This window comes from Sus scrofa, chromosome 13 (genome assembly GCF_000003025.6).
Source record: "Sus scrofa isolate TJ Tabasco breed Duroc chromosome 13, Sscrofa11.1, whole genome shotgun sequence".
Lineage (NCBI taxonomy): Eukaryota > Metazoa > Chordata > Mammalia > Artiodactyla > Suidae > Sus > Sus scrofa.
In genome coordinates this window covers 89,997,117-90,015,809 of record NC_010455.5, presented here as the reverse complement: position 1 = coordinate 90,015,809, position 18,693 = coordinate 89,997,117, and the positions used below count along the sequence as shown (strand labels likewise).

The 18,693-nt window shown below is 42.2% G+C and overlaps 1 protein-coding gene across 1 annotated transcript in view; it reads left to right on the top strand.

Annotated features, from left to right (window-relative positions):
- ANKUB1 (ankyrin repeat and ubiquitin domain containing 1) overlaps positions 1,995 to 18,693 on the top strand; it is a 36,028-nt gene continuing 19,329 nt past the window's right edge. Inside the window, exons 1-3 of the mRNA XM_005654029.3 lie at positions 1,995 to 2,555; positions 5,119 to 5,262; positions 13,036 to 13,252. Coding sequence (XP_005654086.2) covers positions 2,466 to 2,555; positions 5,119 to 5,262; positions 13,036 to 13,252 — 451 coding nt within the window. The 5' untranslated portion in view covers positions 1,995 to 2,465. The remainder of the gene's footprint in view (positions 2,556 to 5,118; positions 5,263 to 13,035; positions 13,253 to 18,693) is intronic.

Here is an 18,693-nt window from a genome sequence, read left to right as displayed (position 1 = left end):
TTTCAAATGATGCAACTGACAAGGGCTTAATCTCTAGAATATATAAGCAACTTATACAACTCAACAGCAGAAAAACCAATCAATCAATGGAAAAATGGGCAGAAGACCTGAATAGACTGTTCTCCAAGGAAGATATTCAGATGGCCAGCAACATCGCTGATTATAAGAGAAATGCAAATCAAAACTACCATGAGATACCACCTCACACCAGTCAGAATGGCCATCATTAATAAATCCACAAATAACAAGTGCTGGAGGGGCTGTGGAGAAAAGGGAACCCTCCTGCACTGTTGGTGGGAATGTAAACTGGTACAGCCACTATGGAGAACAGTTTGGAGATACCTTAGAAATCTATACATAGAACTTCCATATGACCCCGCAATCCCACTCTTGGGCATCTATCCGGACAAAGCTCTACTTAAAAGAGACACGTGCACCCGCATGTTCTTTGCAGCACCATTCACAATAGCCAGGACATGGAAACAACCCAAATGTCCATCGACAGATGATTGGATTAGGAAGATGTTGTATATATACACAATGGAATACTACTCAGCCATAAAAAAGAATGACATAATGCCATTTGCAGCAACATGGATGGAACTAGAGACTCTCATACTGAGTGAAATGAGTCAGAAAGAGAAAGACAAATACCATATGATATCACTTATAACTGGAATCTAATATCCAGCACAAATGAACATCTCCTCAGAAAAGAAAATCATGGACTTGGAAAATAGACTTGTGGCTGCCTGCGGTGTGGGAGAGAGAGGGAGTGGGAGGGATCGGGAGCTTGGGGTTATCAGACACAACTTAGAATAGATTTACAAAGAGATCCTGCTGAGTAGCATTGAGAACTATGTCTAGATACTCGTTGCAACAGAACAAAGGGTGGGGGGAAAAATGTCTACATGTAAGGATAACTTGATCCCCTTGCTGTACAGTGGGAAAAAAAAAAAAAAAAAAGAATCAGAATAGAATCAACTAACAGATTGACATTTACCGAGCTTCTATCACGTGACTCATATTCCGCTAAGTGCTGTTAAGAATTAAAAGAGGGAGTTCCCATCATGGCGCAGTGGTTAACGAATCCAACTATGAACCATGAGGTTGCGGGTTTGGTCCCTGCCCTGGCTCAGTGGGTTAACGATCCGGCATTGCCGTGAGCTGTGGTGTAGGTTGCAGACGCGGCTGGGATCCCGCGTTGCTGTGGCTCTTGCGTAGGCCAGTGGCTACATCTCTGATTCGACCCCTAGCCTGGGAACCTCCATATGCCGCGGGAGCGGCCCAAAGAAATAGCAAAAAGACAAAAAAAAAAAAAAAAAAAAAAAAAAATTAAAAGAAATGTGAGGGGCATAGCCTTTAAGCCTGCCGTGGCCCCCTTCGTCCGGCAAAGCAATAAAGTTATCTTTTTCTCCTTTACAAAAAAAAAAAAGAAAAAAGAAAAAAGAAAGAAATGCAAGATAAGGATTCTGTCCTAAATCAGGAGGAATTTCAGGAAGAAAACAACATTTACACGTATGAAAAAATGATCAAACATAATAGCATTAACTCAGGTGTTTAATACTAGGAATTTCAGGGGAGAGTCTCAGAATTAAGTTCCAGTAAAATGCTTACTCTATGAACTTGAGTAATAGTGCTTAATATCTTTGCACATTTATTGAGTGGAGTTTCAAATATTTCCCACCAACACCAAGGGAAGTTGAAGGATATAACAATGATAAATTGTTCTAAATAACATAAGGACAAGTACTAACTATATTGTTTTTGTTATTGGGCCGATTCCATTATGCAGAGATGGGAAGGGAAAAACCACAGAGTCATTCGTCTACACATTCATCTCCCTGGTACAAGTGCTTATTGTTCTGTACCCCATGGTAGGATTAGAAATACCAGCAGGGAATATGTACACAGTGTTGTTATGGAAACCAGAATGCTTCAGCCCAGAGTTATTTACAGAGAACTTCCAGGATTGTCACATTCATTAAAATCAACTCTGTTTTGCTTCATTTTGAGCCAGTGCGTCCCAATCAAATATCTAGTTTGAAGGGTCTTTCAATCGGCTGTATGTGGGTGAATATGGCTTCAAGGGTTAGTGGATGGTGGTCACATCATAAAGCGTAAGTCTTCTGTGGCATTTTTATATTATATGTTTAACACTTGTTCACACTTGCCTCAACCATTGTCAAGTTTGCCGGTTTCCATAATAGAGGAACAGGTATCTGTTGACTAATGCCATCAGCAGAGAAACATTTCCTCCAACGTAGCTGTTGTCTGTGTCACCCAATACTGTGGTACTGCGGGACTTCTCTCTTCACATTCTCTCATCCCATCTTTGAAGCTGGACAGTGACAGCAGCTTCTGGCCATCATTTTTGTTCTTAATTGTGAATTGGCAGTCTCCTAGCTATCCAACAGGATCTTTGAAAAGAAGCTTCTTCTTTTTTTTTTTTTTTTTTTGAGAAAATGAGGATTTTCATAGCCTTTGAGGGATCTTTTGAACCATTTGATGTTTCAGCAGATGAAACTGTGGCGGCTGTCAAACTAATGATAAAAGTACGTACTTTGTCTATGGACCACTAAGATGTGTATTAATTTTAACTAAGCAGTGATGTTTAAACGGTATGTGGGGGGTAAAAATACTACTGGTTACGTTTCAGCAAAACAGGGAAGTAAAACTATTTGAAAATATCACTGTTTGCTTACATAATAATTTGTTAAAAGATATTGTGGAGATGTAAGAGGAAAATTATTAGGGGCGGGGGGGAAAGGGTTTAACTTCTTCTTATGAGAAGTGTAGGTTGTGTATTGGCCAGATAGTATTACTGCAATTTTTCATTAGGAGAAGAATTAATTTTTCCTTCATTAAAGGAGAAAAGACACTAACTCTAGGCTAGGTAAGTGGAGCATGCCAGGTGTCAGGTAGAGATGGCTTGTTTCGTGAGCAAGCGACTATAAAGAAGAAAAGGATTTTGGAGGTGGAGAGGACTTCTGGGCTACAGCCTCATTTTGCAGCCAGAGGAAACAGAAGATCAGAGAGACTGACCATCTAACCTAGGATCAAAGCCAGAATAAGAAATAATTTGGGTACAGTAATTTTCCTATAAATTTCTTCTAAATACTCACTCAAAAATGGGAAATTAAGAAATATTTAGGACTGGAGTTCCCATCGTGGTGCAGCGAAACAAATCTGACTAGGAACTATGAGGTTTTGATCCCTGGCCTTGCTCAGTAGGTTAAGGATCCAGCGTTGCTGTGAGCTGTGGTGCAGGCCGGCAACTGCAGCTCTGATTTGATCCCTAGCCTGGGAACCTCCATATGCCACAGGTGCAGCCCTAAAAACCAAATACACACACACACACACACACACACACACACACACACACACACACACACACACAAATATTTAGGTCCTGACAATCAAATGGTATTTAACTTGCTAAGGAGAATTTATTGAGTCATAGTTACTTGATATTTAGTAAATTATTATGATGACTGAAATCTACATCTTCTAACACAGAGGCTCTTAATCTTTATGTGTCATGGATCTCGTTGGCAGTCTGGTGAAGCCTATGGACTCCTCCTCAGAGTGTCTTTATATGTATAAAATAAAATACATACCCCCAAAAGGAAGCCAGTTATACTGAAATACAGTTTTCAAAGATAAACAAATGTGTGGACTTCCTGGTGCCTCAGAGGGTTAAGGATCCAGTGTTGTCACTGCTGTGGCTTGGGTTTGATCCCTGGCCAGAGAACTTCTGCACACCACTGGCTCAGCCCAAAAAAAAAAAAAAAATTGTGATATAGTGACATGAGATTTCTTATTAACACAGTGTATCTAAAAAAATTACAATTTCAAAGGAGAGCAGTATAAATAATATTTTGAGGAGTTCCCGTCGTGGCGCAGTGGTTAACGAATCCGACTAGGAACCATGAGGTTGCGGGTTCGGTCCCTGCCCTTGCTCAGTGGGTTAACGATCCGGCGTTGCTGTGAGCTGTGGTGTAGGTTGCAGACGCGGCTCGGATCCCACGTTGCTGTGGCTGTGGCGTAGGCCGGTGGCTACAGCTCCGATTCAACCCCTAGCCTGGGAACCTCCATATGCCGCGGGAGCGGCCCAAGAAATAGCAACAACAACAACAACAACAAAAAAGACAAAAAATAAATAAATAAATAAAAGACAAAAGACAAAAAAAAATAATATTTTGAGACATCTGCAACAACTATAATGTGATTGATACAACTATAATGTGATATGAGACATGCGATTTCTGTACAAAGTCGAGAAACAGGGAATTACTGCTACATTAGTTTGTTGCCTATAGTCATAAGAAAAATCCAAGTATTATTTGCAGTTAATAAAAGCCAAATGTAGTTTTTTTTGGTTTTGTTTTTCTTCTTAGGGCTGCATCCGGAACATATGGAGGTTCCCAGGCTTGGGGTCCAATTAGAGCTGTAGCTGCCAGCCTATGGCACAGCCGCACGGGATCGGAGTCTCGTCTGTTACCTACACCACAGGTCACAGCAATGCTGGATCATTAACCCACTGGGTGAGGACAGGGATCGAACCCGAGTCCTCACGGATGCTAATCAGGTTCATTAACCACTGAGCCACAATGGCAACTCCAAACCAAATGTAGTTTTTTCCACCTAAATTGTATGCATAAACTTTTGGGACTATATAAAACTGCAAGTTAAGAACCCCTGTCTAATAATTCTTCCTTATGTCTCAAACAATTTTAGAATACTCAGTGGAGAAGTTTCCATTGTGGCTCAGCAGTAATGAACCCAACTAGTATCCATGAGGATTTGGTTTTGATACCTGGCCTCGCTCAGTGGGTTAAGAACCTGACACTGCTGTGAGCTGTGGTATAGGTCGCAGACGCAGCCTGGATCCCACATTGCTGTGGCTGTGGTATAGGTCAGTAGCTACAGTTCTGATTCCACCCCTGGCCTGGGAACCTCCGTATGTGGCAGGTTCAGCCCTAAAAGGCAAAAAGACAAAAACAAACAAACAAACAAAAACAAACCTCAGTGGAAAATGTAAATGAAAAGAGACTACATTTTTGGTCTAATATTATAGAGATGAAACATTTTCATAACATGCTATTGATTTTTAAGGATTATTTCCACATTCCTCTCTCTGAAGATGAACAAGGCAGGAGGTATCTGGAGCTGATGTATGCCGGAGCAGCCCTAAAAGACAGCTGGAGTCTTAATGATGTTGGGATATCTTTTTGTTCAACTCTCAAATGCTTTGTTAAGGTATGATGAACAGAGTAACTCTTGTCCAAGATGTCTATCTCATTCTGGATAAAGTTATGGATAATGCAACTGATGTAGTTTCACAATTTAGGAGGAGGTTTTCTATTTTTGCCATCTCCTTTCTAACTTGTGCACAATCTGTGCTGTAAGGGGAAATAAGGTGTGGAGAATGGAGAGAGTTCTCTTGTTTACTCCTTCTCTCCCTTCCCTTCTCTTTCTCCCTTTTTGCCTGCCCCAAGACAGTCAGCACAGAGCCACCTGCAAACCAGTGTGGGAACAAGGCCAAGGGGCAGATCTGGAATACCGATGTGGGAGAAAGAAGACCAGGTCACTTCCATGGGCTTACAATGGATTAGGGGAAGGAGGAAGGGGAAGAAATTCTCAAATCATAGGGCTTAGTTAAAAACTCTTAAGTTTGGAGTTCCCATCCTGGCTCAGTGGTAATGAACCCGACTAGTATCCATGAGGACACACGTTTGATCCCTGGCGTCACCCAGTGGGTTAAGGATCTGGTGTTGCCATGAGCCGTGGTATAGGTTGCAGATGCAGCTTGGATCTGGCATTGCTGTGGCTGCAGTGTAGGCCAGCAGCTACAGCTCTGATTCGAACCCTAGCCTGAGAACTTCCATATGCTGTGGGTGCAGCCCTGAAAAAAAAAAAAGAATACAACAAGCCCCCCAAAAATCTCTCAAGTTCATGGAACTCTTACTGATCTTAATCTTTACCTTCGCTAGTAGAATCACACTTAGAAAATGTCTTATCTCTAGTTTGGGGAAGGAAAACAGTAATCTTGAATCTGAAGGAAGAGAATTACCTGCAAAACCTGTAAGTATTGGTTTCTATCCTAACTTAGTTCCTGTTTAGATTAGATGATAAAATAAGCCTATTTCAAATGTCCACACTAATTACTGCTTATGTATGATAACAGTCCAAATTGGGCTTATAACAACAAAAATACTTTATGAAAATATCCCATGCTTCAAAGAATGAAGTCATACCACCTCTATACTGTTTGATCTTAGGTAACCAAAGGCTGCCTTCTAAGACACATTATTGCTTTATCAAGTAATCAGACATACATATAGTACCTTTCCTAGCTAACTATGGTACTTCATGCAATTAGTTATACCTTCTGAAAATCTAGTAATGCTAGAGTCTCTTCATTTTGGTACAACTCGGAAACAGCATAATGTGAACTAAAAGCTTAACAAGTAGTGATTTTTTCTTTTTTTTTGTTTTGTTTTGTTTTGTTTGTTATTTTTTGTCTTTTTGGGGCCGCACCTGAGGCATATGGAAGTTCCCAGGCTAGGGATCAAACGGGAGTTATAGCTGCCTCCCTGCACCACAGCCACAACCACAGTCACATGGGTTCCAAGGCTGTCTGGGACATACACCATAGCACAGCTCACGGCAACATTGGATCCTTAACCCACTGAGGAGGGCCAGGGATCGAACCACACGTCCTCATGGATACTTGTTGTGTTTGTTACTGCTGAGCCACAACAGGAACTCTCACAATTTTTTCTTTTTAAAAAGATGCAAGTAGATACTATGGTCACGAAATAATCCAGAATATTTGGTTTCTTTATTGTGCTTATATTTTTGTATGGATTACAAGGTTTTGCTTGTGTAAAAAAGAAGGGAAAACATTAGATAAATTGAGGTGTGCTATTTTAAATAGTCAATAGAGGAGTTCTTGCTGTGGTGCAGTGGGTTAAGAATCCAGCTGCAGGAGTTCCTGTCGTGGCTCAGTGGAAACAAATCTGACTTGCATCCATGAGGATGTAGGTTCGATCCCTGGCCTTGCTCAGAGGGTTATGGATCTGGCCTTGCCATGAGTTGTGGTGTAGGTCGCAGATGCAGCTTGGATCTGGCATTGCTGTGGCTGCAGTGTAGGCTAGCAGCTACAGCTCCGATTCGACCCCTAGCCTGGGAACCTCCAAATGCCACGGGTATGGTCCTAAAAAGACACACACACACAAAAGAATCCAACTGCAGCGGCTCTGGTTGCTGCGGAGGCATAGGTTCGATCCCTGGCCTGGCACAGAAGCTTAAAGGATCTGGTGTTGCCGAAGCTGCTGCATAGTTTGCAGCTGCAGCTAATATTCAATCCCGGGCCCAGGAACTTCCATATGCCACAGGTGTAGCCATAAAATTAAAAAAAATAAATACAATATACAATAGATTTCCCAGTTTTCCTGCTAATTACACCTCTCCTTTAACAATAATGTAGACACACTTGGAAATGTGAACGGGGGGATGGCATAAGAATAGCAAGGAAAGAGCATTAATTTTTCCTTCTCTGAAAAAAAATTCCTATAGAAACCATAAGAAGTATTTTCTGTGGCATGTCACCCCTGCCCATTCATTGCTGACACAGTTGCAGTGTTCCTATAAACCATGGCATGAGGCATTGCAAAGGCCTCGGCACTGTCCAGCACGCAGAGGTGCCATCACCATTTACCTCCTTCATTCTAACCTGTGTAATTGTGGAAACTATTGCTTGAGTTTTGTCCTTTATTGTCACCCAATGACTAGAATAGTACCTGACACATAGCAGGTGCTCCACAAACATATGTTGAATGAATGAGTTTATAAAGCTTTGAGTATAAAAATTAGCAAGAAGGTATATGATTGTCATTGGAAAATAGCAAGGTATTAAGATGCCTTTCAGGGTTTGGGTTCCCTCCCTTACTGTGGTATCTCTCCTCCACTCCTCCCCTCGAGGCAAGGCACTCCTGTCCTAGAGCTTTTCCCTATCTGGCATCAAGTTTCTTAGGTTGCAAGCAGCAGAGAACCCTGGACAATTAAAGAAGAAAATAAACATGTAGAGAGTCTATCATGTAGTTTCACGGTCTTGACAGAAAGATTAGAGAATTGGGCTCAGAGATTACACAGCTAGGAATAATTTCTAAATCATGACCCACTAGTAGTCCCACAAGGCCACCACTGCAGCTGTGCAGAGCCCTTAAGGCAGGCACTGGACACAGCTGCCAGTCCTGTTGCCACGCCAGCAATGCTTCAGATCTGCCACTGCCAGGAGAGAGTCCTGTGTCTGTTGAGTCTCTGCCTTCCTGGCTCCTAATTCAAAGTGGAGGTGGATGAGGAGACTTGATTGGGAACACCCTGGACACACATCCAGGTCTTATAGCAAAAGGGTCTGTGAAGTAACCATCTGGCATATTGTTGTGTGTTCTGAAGTATGGGGAGGGAGTTCCCGTTATGGCTCAGTGGGTTAAGAAGGATGAGGATTTGATCCCTGCCTTGATTAGTGGGTTAACAATCTGGCATTGCTGTTGCCGTGGTGTAGGCCGGCAGCTGGAGCTCCAATTTGACCCCTTGCCCAGGAACTTCCATAAGCTGAAGGTGCGGCCCTAAAAAGAAAAGAAAAAAAAAAAGCATGAGGAGAGTTCAGTCTCCCAAACACTCCTGTTTTCCCCTTCCTCCTTCTATTACCATACTTCTACCAACTGAGGGCTGTGGTTAAAACTTAATCCTTTCTGGCATCCTTGGAATGTTGTTTTATGGTGAGAGTGTGTTATTCATGATACTATCAAATAGATGTCTATCAAACAAATTAGAAAAGTTTGAACTATACTAGTAGGTCTAAAATTGACTCAAAATAATACACATTTTGGCTTTCAAAAGGCACTATCGATATATAAATACTAAAATCTAGGAGATACATGTGACTTTAAACACATTTTAAACACAAAAACATGTATAAATATGCTCCTTAAAAATGTTTAATATTCAAACAAAAACATGTTTCTAAATAAAATGGCTATTTTCTTCTAAGGTGAGCTATAAAGAATAGTATATAAAGAATTTGGTGAAGAAAGGTGTTTCAATTCTGTGTCCTAGACTCCAAGTATAACCTCTCTATAATGACCATTATACAAAAGGAGAAGTTTATGAGGTTAAGATGTTTATGAAGACACCTCAACTTTAATTCATTCAGCCTAACAAAAACATTATTTCCCCTTTTGGTCTACTCTGGAATAGCTGGGACATGTTTCCGCTTATTTGGTGCTGCAACTCCAAAACAGCAAAATTAAAAAAAAAAAAAAGAATTTATGAAAAAATGATAGCAGTGTTCAAAACTTGGATCACCTTCTCTTTTGTTTCTCCTTAACTTTCCCTGTTTTACTGTTAATGTACATATGTGTGTTTTTATATATATTGCATTTGTTTTTTGAAGACAAAAATGGAATTATCCCATGAAATAGATCTATGTTTTTTTTAATTGAAACGTAAGACACTTTGTATGTACCTCCTACCATGATATCTTGGTTTGTTTGTAAAGGGGAAAATATAATTTTATATTTGTCCAACAATGATTTATTTACAGAATTGTTTATTTAAAAGCTCCTGACCTCCCTGAATATACGACCAGTGCTCCCCCCTTCAGAACGTTTGGGGAAGGTTATTATATACAGAGAGAGAAATGCCGTTCGTTAAATAGATGAGTTAGCAAGTTGCTATTAATCAACAGCTACCTGCTCCCTCTCAATATAACCAACACGAAAAATGTTGCCAACTGGTATGTCTCACTAGAATTTAAAACGGGTTTCCCACAAAAACAAAGTTTGTAAAATGGTGACTATGTAGAGTTAAAATAGCACAGTGAGAACTGTGTTCCAGATATGCTGAGTTATTTATTCAATTATGGACAGCCTACTGTGTAACAGGTACTATGCTAAGCACTGGTTGATAACAATGAACAAAACTCAAGCAAATGTTTATTCATCTTCTAAGCAGTACCTTTAACCTTCTCTAACATAATAGTATTTAGTTGCTAAGAGTGACTTGAGCCTTTGCTGCTTTATTTGTACATTACGTATCTAATTCTAAATATAAATTAGAATCCATACCAAGGGCTAACTTTAGGGAAATCAGAGTAATCATAAAAGAAATAAGGAACAACTATTATATAAGCTATAATTTTTATCTCTCCCTCACTATCTTTTTATTCAGTTTTTAGAGGAATTTCTTCCTGCCCATAAATGGATGGATTAGGTTGGGCAGATACTCGCCTTAATGGATCCATAGGAAAACATGAGCATTGTGAAAAGGAAAGAGTGTCTCCTATGTCTTTTCAATTTTTATTGAGCAAGTTTATGAGACGCTGTTGAGAAAAACTGTTCCAAGTACTTTTTTCTTCTTAGGGCTGTGCCTTCGGCATATGGAACATCCTGGCTAGGGGTCCAATCAGAGCTGCAGCTCCCAGCCTAGGCCACAGCCACAGCAATGCCAGATCCGAGCCGTGTCTGTGACCTACACCATAGCTCACCGCAAAGCCGGATCCTCAACACACTGAGTGAGGTCAGGGATGGAACATTCATCCTCATGGATACCAGTCAGATTCCATTTACACTGAGCTACAAGGGGAACTCCTGTTCTTCTAACTACTTCAAATTCAGCCAGCAGCTAAGTGGAAGACAGCCAGAACCTGCTCCCAGTGATTTGAGGTACAGAAACCAACCCCAGATCAAAGCACTGCAGCCTAAACTTTAATCAATACCACTACTCTTTAAAGGCTCTTTCAAAGAGCATATTGATTACATTCTGGCAATGTGTTATCTGGGAGGTGGGGAACGAATTTAATATGTTATAAATCTGAAGCAGGGAGGGGCCCCTGGAGAAACTGGAGGCGAATTCAATGAAAGAAAGGGGAGGGCAAGGGCACAGTGACTGGCTGGAGCCCCCTTAGAGAACGTGGAGGCCAGGGACTGGCCTCTCAGTTTTGCCCAAACCCCCCACAAGAAGAGTCCAGGTTGCAGGGTCCTCGGTGCCAGCTTCACGCATTCACATCTGCCAAGTCAGCACCCCACTGAAGAAAAACATCATTGTCATGAATCTGCTAAAGAGGAAGTAAAGCCAGTTTCACTATTTTGCTGTTGTTAGAAAATTGAAAACTTTGATAACCTCTCCCCCACACTCTTCGCATTTTCCTTTTTTGCTGTATTCTTATTTTCATTTGATTTAACTGTTGTTAACAGTAGGATTAATATTTTCCCAAACTTTCATTCTTAACTCTATGTGATATCTCAGTTCCATTTGCTTTCTTATTTAGATTCCAAAATAAAAAAAACGAAAGGAAACTTTTTTCACTTACCTTTATTACTTCCCTTTTTAAATAGTAAAAGTAAATACACATGGTTACCAAAAAAGTCAAACCATACAGATAAGGAAGAGCATAAAGTGATAAGCAAAACTCCCCTCCCACTTTGAGCTCAGTACACCCCCCCCAGGGGGGGAATAACCTCATAGAAAGACTTTCTTTTAATTGACTGAAGGTTTAGAATCCACAGTATTTCCAAATTAAAGTGCAACATGATGAAGGAGTTGTTTCCAAACACCTCCATGTGCTCAGCATGGATATAAATGATCACCACTGCTCTTGTGTATCTGGGTCTGTAGACTACGAGGTAAGAAGGTGATAGGGATAGAGTAGGAGAGTTACACAGGCAGTTGCAGAAGTCCCACTAGTGGACCATAGAGAGGGAAACCTAGGGAACTCTGGGAGACAACTGTGAGTTAATAATTGCTGAAGAGGAGTTCCCACTGTGGTGTAAGGGATCAGCAGCCTCTTCTGGACATTGATGGCTCTGTGATGCGACTTCCCTGTGAGTGTCTTCTGTCTCCCGATCCTGGGTAGGATCCAGCATAGCAACTACAGCTCCGATCTGATTCCTGGCCTGGGAACTCCATAGGTCACAGGGTGGTCAAAAAAAGAAAAAAGAAAGAAAGAAGGAAAAAAAACCCATCAGAATGCCATGGATAAAAATCAGGCTTGCTTAACTATAAAACCATAAATAAAAGCATGGGATATGCCGCAGGTCATTAAGTGAAAGACAAAATGAGGCCTGCATTCAAGTTCAGCAAGATTACGATCCTTAGGACCAAGGATAGGAATTTAAGGGAAAGATGACATTCCAAAGTAGGAGAGCCTCATTATACGGAAACCTGAGTTGATTCAACATATTTTAGCATATGTTACTACCCTTCTAATCCTCAGGGCAGAGCCTCCTTGCCTGCCTGCCTGCCCACTTGTATCCCTCACAAGCATTCTGTCTTAAATCTCTTTCTCTCTCCTTTTTTTTTTTTTTTTTTTTTTTTTTTTTTTTTTTTTTGCTTTTTAGGGCCACACCTGCAGCATGTGGAAGTTCCCAGGCTCAGGGTCGAATCAGAGCTGCAGCTGCCAGCCTATACTATAGCAACAGCAACTCAGGATCCAAGCTCACGGGAATGCCAGATCCTTAACCCACTGAGCGAGGCCAGGGATCGAACTCGCATCCTCCTGGTTTCTAGTTGGGTTCGTTAACCACTGAGCCACGAAGGGAACTCCTAGCTTAATAAATCTGTTTCTTGCCTATCACTTTATCTCTCACTAAATTCCTTCTGTGCTGACACACAACCTGAGGCTCAGTAAGTCCAGACACCAGGTGAGTGATTCTAATTTTAAAAAACCGAGGGTTCAAGTCTCAATCTGGGTTTTGGTTGGGTTCGAGTCAGAAGTGTTTCGGTTTCAAAGGGACTCAAAACCGTGCCAAGTCTCCTTCATTATTCTCAAATTAGGAGGACTCATAAATATCCTCAGAGACTCAGACCAGAAAGAAGGCAGGGAAGTTAACTGGCCTTTGCTTTCATCCTTAGCACCCATGTTGTGGGATCTACAGGCACTCAGGGCCACCCTCCAAGATGTTTGTCCCTCTTCCCAAACTCCAGACAGTGCTTGTTCCTGAGTTCCCTCCTTTTCTCTCCCCTTAGGAAGAAGCCAAGCCCACCCTCTACGTGTTCAATGCTGTGACCCAAGAGACGATGCCCATAATGGAGAGTATTTCCCTTCTTGGTAAAAAAGTGTCTGATCTGAGAACACTGATAGCTCTGCGATGCGGGTTCCCCATGAGTGTCTTCTGTCTCCGGACCCCAGAAGGACTGGAGATGTACGACTGCAACACCCTCAGGGACTACCAGACAGATTACGGTACCACCCACTGCATGTGATAGCAACTTTCTCAGCTTTCAGGTTCTTTAATACCAGACTCACAACAGAAGGAGGAGTTAATTCTAAATTAAAACCTCAGTAGGTACAGTGTGGATGCAAATCATCAACACCCTTTTTTGGTGTCTGGGTCTGTAGACTAAGAAATAAGGATGATCTCATAGCCCTGCCATGTCTTGTTCCCTTTGCTCAAAGCAGGTGAACTTGTTAATATCCTAAGGATAGAAGACTGACTCAGACCTGTTTATATTTTTCTCTTTCAAAATATATTTCAAGCATATGTAGAAGCAAGTTCAAGTACATATTCTTTTTCCTCTTTTTTTTTTTTTTTTTTTTTTTTTTTGGCCATGACCATGACATTCGGAAGTTCTGGGCCAGGGATGGAACCCGAGCCACAAGCAGCCACCAGAACCATGGGTCCCTAACTGCTAGGCTACCAGGGAACTCCTCTTTTTCCTCTTCTTAATGCAAGTCGTAGCATTTGATACACACTGTTCTACAAACCTTGCTTTATGTGATTTCATTGTAAAATGTCATCTGTTATATTAAATGATCTTTTAATTAAACAGTGTGAAGCCAACACTGTATAGGTCAATCAGGGAGCTGGCATTCATCCCCGTTATACAGATCACAACCTCTCTTTAAATACTCTGCTTTAGTCATGTTTGCTGTAGCCATACATCATTAAGCCAAACTCAAAGGACTGTCAGGTTTGTTTTAACCATGCAGGAAAACAAATTCAAACCTAACAGAGATTCTTTCTTGAGGTGAATAAGTCTTTGCTGACAATTAGCACATCTTTAGGTAACACTGTGCTATAACATTTGTTGCAGTGGAATCTGAATTCTCCCAGCTTATAATAGGGCCTTGTAGACATCCATGAGTTAAGCAGTTTTGCTTTTTATTTTTATTTATTTATTTATTTATTTTTGTTTTTTTTTGCCTTTTCTAGGGCTGCTCCCACAGCACATGGAGGTTCCCAGGCTAGGGGTCTAATCGGAGCTATAGCTGCCGGCCTATGCCAGAGCCACAGCAACACCAGATCCAACCCGTGTCTGTGACCTACACTGCAGCTCACAGCAACACCAGATCCTTAACCCACTGAGCGAGGCCAGGGATCGAACCTGTAACCTCATGGTTCCTAGTCAGATTCGTTAACGACTGAGCCACAACGGGATCTCCCAGTTTTGCTTTTTAATAACTGCTAAATCTGCATTTATTGTTACTTCCAAGCTATTATATTTGCTTATTCTTTTGCATTATTTTTAAGTGAGGCTCTCAAAACTTTGGCATCATTATCATCGCTGTTTTTGATCAGAGGAAATGATGTTCTTGGATATGTCCCCAGAGTACCTTACTGTACAGCACATATCTGCTCTGTGTACTTGCTGAGGGATCAGCCCAACCCAGAACATGGTGGCAGCTGATTTAGGTAAGGGCACACAAGTGGCATTCGTCCCCAAGGAACTTATGATCTAGTCATTGAATGAAATGCCAAAGAATAAATGAGAAAATTAGGGTGACTGTTCTTCAGGCCTATACTGCTCAGATCATGATGGGACATTTTAGAGCTGGAAAAGAATTCAGAAATGGCTTGGCCCAACCCCAAATTTTTACAGATATAAAGAAAGCAGGAGTTCCTGTCCTGGCCCAGCAGTTAACATAGGACACAGGTTCGATCCCTGGCCTCGCTCAGTGGGTTAAGGATCCGGTGTTGCTGTGAGCTGTGGTATAGGCTGGCAGCTACAGCTCCAATTGGACCCCTAGCCTAGCCTGGGAACCTTCACATGCCACAGGTGAGGCCCTAAAAAGACAGAAACACACACACACACACATGCACATGCACATACACATGCATGCACACGCACACACATGAAAAGAAAGCAAAAAGGTTCTGGGGTGTGCCAAGGTTCATAGTCCTGGGAGTTCCCGTTGTGGCTCAGTGGAAATGAATCTGACTTGTATCCATGAGGACACAGGTTTGATCCCTGGCCTCGATCAGTGGGTTAAGGATCTGGCATCACCGTGAGCTGAAGTATAGGTCGCAGACACAGCTCAGATCTGGTGTTGCTATGGCTGCGGTGTAGGCCAGCAACTACAGCTCCAATTTGCCCCTGGCCTGGGAACCTCCATATGCCATGGGTGTCGCCCTAAAAAACAAACAAAACATGGAGTTCCCATTGTGGCTCAGTGGTTAATGAATCCGACTAGGAAACATGAGGTTACAGGTTCGATCCCTGGCCTCACTAAGTGGGTTAAGGATCCAGTATTGCCGTGAGCTGTGGTGTAGGTCGCAGAATCAGCTCAGATCTGGAGTTGCTGTGGCTCTGGTGTAGGCTGGCGGCTATAGCTCCAATTAGACCCCTAGCCTGGGAACCTCCATATGCTGCAGGTGTGGCCCTAGAAAAGACAAAAACAAACAAGCAGACAAAGGCTAATAGCCCTTAAGATGATCCTCTATGAAGGAGGGTTTTCAGATGCAGGGTAGAGGCTCAAGTATGACCAGGGTAGTTGGCTTTGGCCACCAAGAGAATATGGCACACAGAAGGAGGGGCAATGAAAGAAGGACCTCAAGGGAAAAGGAGGAAGAGCCTTTAGGCTGCTTCACACCTTTGCCTGAAGATCCCTGGCAGTCTTCAAGTAGTCAGCCCACCTTTTAAAACTACAGGGTAGGAGTTCCCCTCATGGTGCGGCGGAAACGAATCTGACTAGTAACCATGAGGTTTTGAGTTCAATCCCTGGCCTTGCTCAGTGGGTTAAGGATCCGGCATTGCCGTGAGCTGTGGTGTAGGTTGCAGATATGGCTCGGATCCTGCGTTGCAGTGGCTGTGGCGTAGGCTGGCAGCAACAGCTCTGATTAGACCCCTAGCCTGGGAACCTCCATATGCTGTGGGTGTAGCCCTAAAGAGACAAAAATAAATAAATAAATAAAACTACAGGGTAGGAGTTCCCATGATGGCAAAGTGGTTAACGAACCCGACTAGTATCCATGAGGATGAGGGTTCAATCCCTGGCTTTGCTCAGTGGGTTAAGGATCCAGCATTACTGTGAGCTGTGGTGTAGGTTGCAGACACGGCTCAGATCCCTCATTGCTCTGGCTGTGGTGTAGGCTGGCAGCTACAGCTCCAATTTGACCCCTAGCCTGGGAAACTCCATATGCCGTAGGTACACCCCCCCCAAAAGAAATTTTTTTTAAGTAAAATACAGGGTAAAGGGGTCTTTGATCAGCCTCTCTTCCAGGTTCTCCTCTTTCCAGTCAATGAGTCATCCCTGATGCTGTCAGGAGTTGAATCTTGACCCCTTTCCAAAGGCAATGGAAAAAATCAGAAGATTTTGGAGAAGCAGTCAAGTTTGGATTGAAAAGCAAAGATTTAAGTATTTCAATTAGTCACTGCACATACTAGCTCATACAGTAACATAACAAAACTGCCTCTGCACTCCAGGCATTTATGGTAAGGTGGAAGAAACAAGGCATGCACATTTACGAATCCATGAAGCCAGCTCACTGTAGGCTGAAGGGTTCAAGGGATGACTTCTAAAGAACTCTTAAGGACACAAAGATGTAGGAAATATGGATCATCTGAGAGGAGGAAGGGAAGACACCCACGCTTCTGGGCTAGGAGAAAAGAGGAGCCACAGGATGCCGAACATGGATTTAACCCAGGGAAGACAGAGAGCAGGAGGTGGTTCTGAATAGTGGACAAGTGTCACTGAGGCCACTGGGAATCACAGCAGAGGTCAGACTGAGGAGGGCCTTAGGGGTAAGGCAACAAAGCACAGGCTTCATGTGCTTGCAACCAGAGCCATGTACAATGTACATTTCTGGAACAGGAATGTTTCAATAGACGTTTAATATGATGACAAGCAACATTAAGCACCCTAGAAAGGAGTGAGGAGAGACTGGAAGCAGGATGATATGCTAACTGGAGCTTTTGATAATCCCAGCATTAACTAATTCCTCTAGCAATGGCAAAAACAGATCTGAGACACTCCTGAGAAAGAGACAGAAGGTCATGCCAGGCCACATCTAAGAAGAGGAAAATTCCAAGGCTCTGACACTAGGACAGGAGTGGTGAAACCAGGAAAAGGAGCTTATGCTTAGGGCCTTAAATTTTACACAGAAGGAAATTCAGAGTACATTTTTTTTTTCTGAAAATTATTCAGCTAGTTAGTGGCAAAGCTGTAAGTACAACTGAGATCTTCTAATTCTCTTCCATAGCAAACATGGAGCTAGGGCTTGAGTGATGGGTTGGGTTAGAGATACTGATGTAGACATTCCTCCCATGGAGATGGGAGTAAATTCCTGCGGAGGTGCTTTCCTTAAGAGTAAATACAGAGAGGGACTTGTCAAGGGCCAAGAGCCAGTACTCAGGATGTGCTGAAGTCAGGGTAAGTAGACAGAAGAGGAGTCAGAAAATGAGACATGGAAATATGTCAGAGTTGGGAGGAAAACAAGGACTTTGCATTGTCACATATGACGAAGAAGAGACTGTTTGCAGGATGCTGGTAAAAGGCCAAAGACAGTGTCTGAGAAAAACCTTTTGAATTGGTTTAAAGGTCATTGGTGAGCTCAGAGAGAGCGGTTTTAATAAAGTGGATGGAGACAGAAAGGTTGTAGGGGTTAAGAAAAAGATAAGTTATAAGGTGATAATGAGCTTTTTTTGGTGGTAGAATGTTTAAAAATTAACATGTCATGAATTTATCAAAGCTAAACATCCCCTGATACTTGCAAAGTTGTAATTTTGTGACTTGAGGTTGAGTGACACACCATATAGGTCCAAAATACACACAACATGCACACACACCTTTTCTTGTGTCAGTTTATACAGGACAGATGTCCACTTTAGCCCCATTTCTAGTTCTTTTATCTCCATCCTGTTTTTTTGCTTTCTTCTTGTTTATCTATGTGCTCGTCTGCCTATTATTCTCTCTGTATTTTACATATGATCATAAACTGACATTAATTCTTTTTGGAACAAGGTGTACCTGAACAAATGAGTGAATGAATGGGTATCTTTCCTTTACCGAATGATGCTGTTGGTACTTTTCACTGTGAATATCTATGGCATGTATTCACGGTCAGACTGAGCACACCACATCTGAGAGACAGTTCCAAGAGCTGAGTCCTGTCATAGCAAGCCTTTTAAGACAGGAGATGAAATAAATGCTCTTGGCCCAGTGTTTGAAATCTTTTGTTTTCCTTCATATGCAGAGAAATCAAACATTTTATGAAAAAAAGTTTGGTGTTCCCTGGTGACCTGGTTAAGGACTCAGCATCATCACTGCTGTGGCTCGGATTCAATCCCTGGCCTCCCTCTGCACGCCACAGGCACAGCCGAGGGGTGGGGGAGGAGGTTTAAGTACGCAAGAAGCTTTAGAGAGGCTAAATCTGTCATGTCAAGGATGATTTATGTTTTAGAAAA